The sequence below is a fragment of the Labrus mixtus genome, chromosome 19 (assembly GCF_963584025.1).
Source record: "Labrus mixtus chromosome 19, fLabMix1.1, whole genome shotgun sequence".
In the NCBI taxonomy this organism is placed as follows: Eukaryota; Metazoa; Chordata; class Actinopteri; order Labriformes; family Labridae; genus Labrus; species Labrus mixtus.
The window spans coordinates 3,760,001-3,769,448 of record NC_083630.1 but is presented as its reverse complement, the minus strand read 5'-3'; the positions used below and the strand labels follow the sequence as shown (position 1 = coordinate 3,769,448).

Here is a 9,448-nt window from a genome sequence, read left to right as displayed (position 1 = left end):
GTGGCGGGCCTACAGAGGTGTACGTATAGAGACACTTTTCTATCAACCACCATTGGTGGTTTATTGACCCAGTGACAGGCAGCCACACACAACCTGGAGAGAGCGGCCTTATAGAAGGAGAAGGCATGGTGATGAAGAGGGACTTGGACAGAGATAAAGATCATCTCTCACTATTTCAGTGGACCTACTGGCTAGCAAACTGTCACAAAGATGGTCCTTTGGGAATATTAATTAAGGACCCAAGTCATAGGTACCGCTTGTAGGAACACTACCTCACCCTCTCTTAAACCCACCTTGTGCAGGTATTCTGTTTTGGTGTTAATGTTGAAGTGAATTAGTCCTTAATCTTAGAGATCATTCAAAAATACGTTCTATACTCCTCTTGGAGACTCTTAACTTTTAGTTGAAAATGTTGTTTTCAAAATAAGATGCAAGGGGCACATCTGTGAGAAACAGTGAAATTGTTAAATCTCCTTTTTGCTATTCCTTTCAAAGAACACTAAAATTCTTATATTTTCTAAATAAAGGATGTTGAGCATGAAGTAAAAAGTCGCTATCTTTTTTAAATTTTGAATAAGTGTGGAAAACACATGGTTTTCATGATGATTGTATTCGATTTGTTAATGTTTCACTGAAGTTTAATAGCTCTGTGATTGATTCAAATTTACAAGGCTTATTCAGAGCATTAATAAATGGTTAATTATGGTTAAGTAAGGCTTATTCAGAGCATTAATAAATGGTTAATTATGGTTAAGTAAGGTTTATTCAGAGCATTAATAAATGGTTAATTATGGTTAAGTAAGGCTTATTCAGAGCATTAATAAATGGTTAATTATGGTTAAGTAATGCTTATTCAGAGTATTAATAAATGGTTAATTATGGTTAAGTCATGCTTACTCAGAGCATTAATAAATGGTTAATCATGGTTATGTCATGCCTATTCAGAGCATTAATAAATGGTTAGTTATGGTTAAGTAATGCTTATTAAACATCAACAATAATGATAGTAGATAGATAGGCTGTAAGTTAAGAACGTCTACATGAAGATAAAGGAACAATCTAACGTCTACATTAAGACCATGGTGTGGTCCACTGATCTCAACTTTTACCAAAAATAAGTCACCAGTTGGAGGATGGACAAGTAAGTGAACAGTCATTAACCTTTAATAAACATTAATAAAAACAGTTTTGTCTTAATGACATGACTTAGCTGTGAACCTCAAGACATGTATCTAAATGAACATCTTTATCAACCATTTAGTAATATTAGTTAATAGGCTTAATTAACATGTAAAACCTTAGTGAATGTTAACAGGAGACATCTGTTAAGGGTTTCTTAATGTTCATTATTGTATGAATTTACTGTTAATTAAGGCTTATTACTGCATTAACTAATGTTAACAGCATCCTTAATGAGGATTAAATAATGTATTAATTAATACCGTAGATAACATGAACACCCTTAATAAATGATTACTAGACACATTAGTTAACTGTTAGTAACCATTAGTTAAGGCTTAATAATGCCTTAACTAATGTTAATTAATGTACCCTTATTGTAAAGTGTTACCGTCATTCTTAATGTCACTGTGGGGATATTTTTCAGTTATCCAAAAAGCTTGTCAGAAGTCAAGTTGTTGAAGTAAAAAGTCTGACATGATGAGAAATATTCTTGACATTTAGCATTGTTGTTGGATCATAACTAGGCGTAATCAAAGTTTATAAAAGGTAAACACACAGTGAGCTTCACAAAATGCAATGTTTGTTAGATTTTAATAAGTCATTAACTTCCTGTTTTTGTCTTGAAACAGATTTTTATTTATTGAATGTCATAGTATTATTAAAATGTAATGAGCGAGACTGTGATATAATATTTAATTTTGTCGAATTTACAATAAAAAGGACCTTCTCTCACATCCTAACAGCTGACATGCCAACCACTTGAACTGCACAAGTAAAGCTTTTATTGATCAGAAGATTAAAAAGTTAAGAAGAGTAGAAAGTGTACTTAACTGTCAAGAAGAACAACAAGCTAAAGAAATACAGTTTTGCAAGAAATACATTTGTTCTAAACTGAGAGAACATTTTGGTCTGTTTTCTCCTCATTCTCTCTTCCTCCATGGAGCTCAATGTCAAAATGTTGTCCACATTCAGACTGTCTATATGTTGGTGTCAGCGTTGGCAACTCTGCACCAGTTCACAGCAGTACAAAGCTTTCCAATGGACTCTTTTCTAAAGTAAACATACAGAATTAAGTCTGCAAGAGGACTCAGCCTAAAAAACATGTCAGATAAGACATCCAGATTTTGGTCAAATATGTTCATGTACCTGAGAATAACGAAAATGATGCTGGGCAGGAACAGCAGTGTGTAAATGAGCAGCACCAGGACCAAGATTCCAACAATTCGACGTTTTTCTTCAAAGGGGACGGAGACAGAAGCAGAGAGGGCTCTGAGGGTCCCAACCAGGAAGAATATGAACAGTGGGAAGGGAATGATGAAGAAAATGATGAAGACGCTATATATCACTTGAACAGTAACCCAGAGAAGCAGAGAGAAGAGAACTAGAAGGAGGAAAATGACAGGAGGTAAGAGCCAGGCCACGACACTGACCACCACAGAGATCTTGATGGTTCGTTTGAAGCGGTACCACAGTGGGTGGGCGATGACCAGATATCTGCAATAAAAGATGGACACGTTGTCTTTGAGGAGGTGCAGAATAAGTCAGAAATATTAAAGTCAGAAACAGACGTAGCTACAGGACGTATAGTTACCTTTCCAGTGAGACAACCACCATGAAGCAAACACTGGTCATTAGGCCACTATAGTAAATATAATCTACGATGGCACGTAAATGATACTGATTTATCTCCAGAAGGAGCAGGCAGCAGAGCTGAATGAGGTCAGAAATGAGAAGGTTGATGACGTAGATTGGAGCCACATGATCCTTTCGTACCTGCAGAAAAACACAAGAAGAAGACAATCAGTTGTAAACATGTTCTCATCCTTCTTCTGCCCAGCTGTTGCAGTAAGAGACATATATGTATTTTTCATCCATCTCTCATCGTAGTTGACACACTGGTATATCTGCAGACATGCAGCTATACTTTTAAAATCTCTTTTCTGGTGACAACATTCAATTATGATAAAAGTTCAAAATCCAGGGCCGCACGTAGTAAAGTGGTTAGTGCGTGCGTCCAATGAAAAGAGGCTGTTGTCCTCCAGGCGGGCAGCACGGGTTTGAATCCGACCTGTGGCTGCTTCCCATCATGTCGTTCCCCACTCTCCCTCTCCCTGATGACTCTGTCCACTGTCCTATATCTAAAAGATAAAAGCATGAAAATCCCAAAATAATCTTTAAATGACAAACAACACTAATGTGATCTTCATGTTCTATAAAAAAGATTGTGATGAAGGTTGGCCGACAGTTTACTATTAGGCCAGTTCATTTTAGCATGTAAGCAGACAAAAATCTGCTTTATTCTTGTAGTAGCATTAAATACAAAGAACAGCTGGAGTTTATAATAATAGCATTAGTTTCACTGGTTGTCAGTCATAAATCAAATTGAAAATTTGACCTGATGATGAGGTCCAATTTTAAAAAACATGGGATCACAAAAGTTATTAGATTCAGCCTCTGCCCAGCATGAATGTTTGTACATTCCACTGAACAAAGTTGATCAATTGATATCGTTTGAGGAAAAGGAACACAAATATTTATACAATGTTTCCATTTCCCTGATATGTTTTTCTTCATAAAACGTGGGCTTAATAATTAACAAGTTTGAGAGCAACTGCGAAACTAATCTCCATTTTTTTTAAAGTTAAAGCAACACTATGTAATACCAATTATCTATTAAATCATTTCTAAATTAATTGTACAAGTCTTTACGACAGACCCTCCAATTCAACTGAATCCTTGCTCCTGAGCCTGATCCATATAGAGGGGCAGCAGATCTCTATGGGATTTGCTGAAGAAGCCGCTGATGGGTAGAAGCAAGTTGGAGCAATGAAACTGTGAGGCAGCAGAGACTTCAGACTGTGCTCTGCTCTCTAATCCATTTACCTGGCAAACGTCTACTTATGTAGCACACAAGATGGACGAGCTGCTGCTCCTGACAGCACAAATACGGACTTTAGCAGATCCACTGCCCTGTGTTTCACTGAAACCTGGCTCAGTGAACACCTCCTGGACTTTCAGCTCTTATCATCCTCCTCATGTGAAATCAATATATGCACACTGTTTTAACACAGTAAGAACTGTCTACCTCTCAAAAAATGATTGTTGATGTGATTCTGATCCTGAGACTGTTCCACAAACACATGGCACAGACAGTAAATGAATAAAGTCATGTAATGTACATACCAGAAAGCAAAGAGCACAGATGACCATGAGCGTCAGAGGAAGGCCGATACTAATGACGATGCATGTTACTACGTGCCTTATGAAATGTAATTTTTGGTAATACTCATAGTCGAAGTATTCATAGCTGCCATTCCAGTGGGTGACGTTATTGTAGTTTTCTGTCATTCTTCAGATTGAACCTAGAGGTAAAGAGATCAAGACATAGGGAGTTTTTAAACATTACATAAATGAAGCAATGATCAGCACTAATTAAAAAAAAACAAAAAAAAAACAGGGAGACATTAACCATGTGTTTTTTCTGCAAGTGTAAAAGCTGATGATTGTTAAATAGTTTAGTCAAACAATTTTTTATATTAATTTCTATGTTTTAAATGATCCCTTTTGATTTGGATACAGGCAGTGACATCTAAGTGACATCTAAGAGGATGATTCATTGGTCAGGACTGCTGAATACGTTTAACATGGGGCTTTCATCATGGAGACTTTACTCGAGTCAAGATCATTTTCACAGATATGAATTGAACTGTAGGAAAGCACCAGATCTTTGATTTCCTCAAGTCAAAAACAAGTTCAATCACACTGAGTCAAACTCAAAAAAAAATGTTGTTTTTGTTATTTATTTTATTATTTCAGATTTTCTCAGTTGATGAAATGTTTTAATGTTTATATTTTGAATTTCAGCCAAACACAGTGTTACCTTCAGTTAAGCAACAACCATAGCCAATCAAACATAACGTCTCTCAACAGTGTTTTTTCAGACATTTCAAATATCACAATCTAATTAAAGTAAATAAAAGGGTCTTGAATAATCCTCCGCTGCCCTGATTCTGCATCTGATTCATCGATGTCATTAGATCATTTAACTCGCAGGGAGAGTTTCAAAGATAACCACAAAACTCTTCTTCACACCTCAGCTGTTGTCATTTCCTGGAAAATTAAAACATTTCTAGAAATACATCTCAGTGGGTTATGTTGGTTTGGAGGAAAGGAAACAATGTGTGATTATATTAAGAGAGAAAAATATTATAAATATAATTTGAATTTGTTAATATACGACAGAGGATAAGGGCCACATTAAAAAAATAATAATGAGTTTGAGACCAGCCTGCGTGAAACTGATGAAAGTAGAACTCTTAAAGTCTTTAAAGAATAAAATAATAAAGTCGTTATTTAGTCTATATCAGAAGAGCAGCAGCTTCCTGTTCTCAAATGACAAACATGGAGCATCTTGTTATACTTTAGTAAAGGTTTCACTAATAATTAGATAGGATACTTCCTTGTGTAGTCAGTAAAAACAGTTCAAGAGAAGTTTTCACTTGAACTTGTAAGACCTTGTTTATTTGTAAAATGAGGAACAGGACACAAACTGTCTCTGCACGAGACACTTTAACAAGGCAGACAGATAACAGACACAAATAGTTGTGTTGTTTACTTATGCAGATATGAAACTACACATGCTTTTGGCACATCATCATCTTCACATTGTCAGAAAATATCAGGACCCTGAAAAGATACTGAAGAAACTGAAGAAAGAACCACACTGACTTGGAGGATGATGTCTGCAGAAGAAAATACTTTGAGTTCTACTTTCATCATGTGCGCAGGCTGGTCTCAAACCCGTTAATTTATGACTTTAATCCTGTAAATTTACAAGTTTAATCTAGAAATTTTAGATTTTTTTTACGTGGCCCTAGTTCTCCGTCGTAGTCAATAAGCTCAGAGTTTATTTGCAAATAACTTTTAAGACATTTATTTCAAACACACTTTTTTTTACTCAAACACAGAGTAACCACCCCCACCAAACAAATAAAAATATATCATCAGGTTCATATTTATTCTCAGGACTGTTTTGCACTTCCTTTTCTTTTCAATTGTATTTGTAATAAGACCACAACACTGACATTTTAAAGTTACCAGATCTCACCTGAATGAAGTCCCAACATCAATGTCTGATGTTTCTCTGCAGCCGAACTGTCTAAAGTGATTCAGATAAGTGATGGAACACACTTGGTCACTGATAATATAACACACCTCTTCTAAGGAAGTGAGAAAAAAAAAGAGTCAGGCATGATTATGTGTATAGTGTGGGAGGAAGAAACTGCAACACAAGCAGAAACTGTTTGAAATAAGAAGATACCTTCTTAACATTTGAGAACTAGCAGAAGTAGATGTGTTAGAATTAGTTTATTTTAGTGTTATGTGTGGAGCCCGTAGTAATGTCAAGCATATTTATGGACACTGGCAGCCCCCATTCTCATGTTTATTTTTGATATTTGTATATTAACTTGTTCAATCAGTATGCTATTGTTACAGCCGGGGGCAGCTGTGCCTCAGTTGGTAGAGTCGTCGCCTCTCAACCGGAAGGCCGAGGGTTTGATCCCCAGCTGGGCGACATGTCCGATGTGTCCTTGGGCAAGACACTGAATTGAATTGCTTCAGTTGTGCATCAGTGGTGGTGTCTGAATGGGATTAGTTATTTCTGATGGATGATACTACGTAGCAGTAACTACCAGCAGTGTGTGAATGTGTAGGTGTGACCTGCAGTGTAAAGGCACTTTGAGTAGTCAGAAAGCTAGAAAAGCACTATATAAGCTCAAGTCCATTTACCAGCAGCCTGGGACCTCACTCCTTTTTGATTTGTTCCCCTGTAAACCATTTCTTATTGATTGCAACAATTCGTTGGCTTTGTCAGTTTCTTTGGTTGTCTGTTACTTCTCTGCTGGTACCAGGAACATAAAAGCTACAGACATTCTTGTACAAAGGCACCTGTAGTATTTGAGTAGGTTTTTATATGTGCTTAAAGTTGAGTAAGTCTCATATAGGTACTTTTTGGGCAGCATAGGGGTCTTTGATGCCATGCGTTATTCTGTCCACCCAGATGTCCGGTAATATGCAGCCACGCTGAATTGATGTGCTTGTGTTTCTGTGTTTCTCCGGACCTTCAGGCGGACGGCCTGAAGGCAGGGCACATAGCCAGGACAGTTCAGGAGGAATCACCAGTAAGACTGACATGCAATCTAACTAACTAACACAGGGAAACTCTGACATAGGGAAGGACGAAATAGACAGGGGTAATCAAACACAGGTGAGACCAACAAGACACAGGTGAAGACAATCAGGGCAATCAAGGCTGGAGGGAAACACACAGAGGCAGGGAGAAAATAAAAGACAAGAAACACTGAGGACAATACAAGATAAATCATGAAACACTGAAGACACAGAGAACTCAAAACATAAATCAGGGAGATACAAAAATAATTCACAATACACACGAGAACAGAAACTTTACAACATAATACAGGAAACACTAAAGACTAAACTAGGAAACATTACAAAAACACACAAGTGACCAAATCATGACAGTTATGTCTGAGTTTTTAAAGTTAACTGATAGTCTTTTAAGTGCTGCACCTGACAGTAGTAAAACCACATGTAGCCTTCTTTAATATTAACTGTGTGCAGAACATTTTACAGAGTGAGAATAACAAGCAGTGCATCATATTTAAGTTGGCAGGAGTGTGATACACGTGCGTAATTCAGTCGACCCAGATGTCCGGTAATATTATTTGATGTGCTTGTGTTTCGGTATTTCAGAGAACGAAGTAAAATAATTATTATAAAAATGCACGCTCGGAAGTTCCTGTTTGTACAAGTGTGCAACACATGCAGCAAAAAGAGGCCATGTCATCCAGTTTGTATGGGATTACAACACACTAGAAAACAAGCTAATCTAAAACAATGACAAACCAAATATTAATACTACTTTGCGCCTGGGCTATATCTAAACTAAATCAAACACAACTTATCCTCTTCCACAACTGGAAATCATTTAACACAACAATCATTTAATCATCTGCCTGATTCTTACTGAATCAGGCAGAAATACTACCTGCAATCTGCCCCTTTTAAGAATCCAACCCACAAAAGAATCTGCACTAAAAATACGCCAGCCCTAACACACCCACTAGTTGTCCTGCTCTGTGCAGTTTGCTCTTTTTTTGCGTCTGAATGTGGAGAAAGGCCGTCTGCACATTTGCTCGTCACGGTGTCACAACCTGGATCAACAGAATGCAACAAAAGAGGGAGACCACACAGACAGCAACATTATATTTTAAAGAGCCCATATTCTGCCCTTTTTGGGGTTTGTATATTTAATCTATGTACCTACTTTTGTACGTTCACAATAGATAATGTCTGAAAAAAAGAGTCTGTTTTCATGTACTGCTCCTCCTTGCTCCCTCTACGCTCCGAGTCCATCAGCTGCACTCTGCTGTGCCCCCACTGCTAGACCCCACGTGGGCCAAGTCTGCTCTGATTGGTCTGCCGATCCGCTCTGTCGTTATTGGTCAGTTGCTCAGCACGCGTCTCGGAAATTTCAACATGAGCTGCAGGGCTTGCCACAACGAGCCAATGGGAGATCAGATCAGTGATCTCACACTGACAATGACGTCGGACTGACACATTTTTATGGAGAGGGGCTAGAACCGAGCGTTACATGCGGCTAATGCTACAGCTAACAGGAGGACATAGAAGAAGTCGTGTTTCCGCTGACTTTGAATTTTTGCACATAGATGTGCCGAAACATGCACAGGACACTCGGAAAACACACTAAAGGGCATATAAAACCAGAAAAAGCATAATATGGGACCTTTAATTGAATTAATAACTTACAAGGTGTTATGCTTGAGCGGAAGTAAGGGTCAATAAGCATATACAAATAAATTCTGACAGCAGTTTGCAGGCCAAGGAAGAAAGTGAGAAGAATGAGCAGGTCTGCTTTATATCCTCCTGAAACCAGCCTGCTCAGGTGTGCTGCATTAGAGTCCTCTCAGACTCCTCCCACATCTACCTGCAACAAGGGCCCTTTCTGAATTGTCACAGTTCAGTATGCAGTACGTACTATTCAGTAGGGAGTTTCAGTATACTGAACTCTCGTGGTCATTCAGTATGCATTTTTTGGGTCCACCTCAGTATACTGAACATTTCAGTATGGATACTAACTTCTGGGTTTCATGCAGTATGGATCGGATGCGTGCTTTCAGGAAATTAATTGTATTTTAACTCACACAATGCTGTGCGAAGA

At 37.8% G+C, this 9,448-nt stretch overlaps 1 protein-coding gene across 1 annotated transcript; it reads right to left on the bottom strand.

Annotated features, from left to right (window-relative positions):
- Positions 1-1,681: 1,681 nt before the first annotated feature.
- On the bottom strand, positions 1,682-4,537 carry LOC132994321 (G-protein coupled receptor 4-like). The gene is made up of 3 exons (XM_061064600.1): positions 4,366-4,537; positions 2,774-2,955; positions 1,682-2,676 (listed from the first exon to the last, which is right to left on the bottom strand). The coding sequence occupies exons 1-3, from the start codon at positions 4,528-4,530 to the stop codon at positions 2,160-2,162; spliced, it is 864 nt and encodes a 287-aa protein (XP_060920583.1). The 5' UTR covers positions 4,531-4,537; the 3' UTR covers positions 1,682-2,159.
- Positions 4,538-9,448: the final 4,911 nt, after the last annotated feature.

Coding starts and splice junctions, on each gene's coding strand:
- LOC132994321 (XM_061064600.1), bottom strand. CDS start 4,530: ATGACAGAAAACTACAATAACGTCACCCACTGGAATGGCAGCTATGAA. Junction 2,956..4,365: donor TCTGTGCTCTTTGCTTTCTG/GTATGTACATTA, acceptor GTTTTTCTGCAG/GTACGAAAGGATCATGTGGC. Junction 2,677..2,773: donor GTGGTTGTCTCACTGGAAAG/GTAACTATACGT, acceptor CTTTTATTGCAG/ATATCTGGTCATCGCCCACC.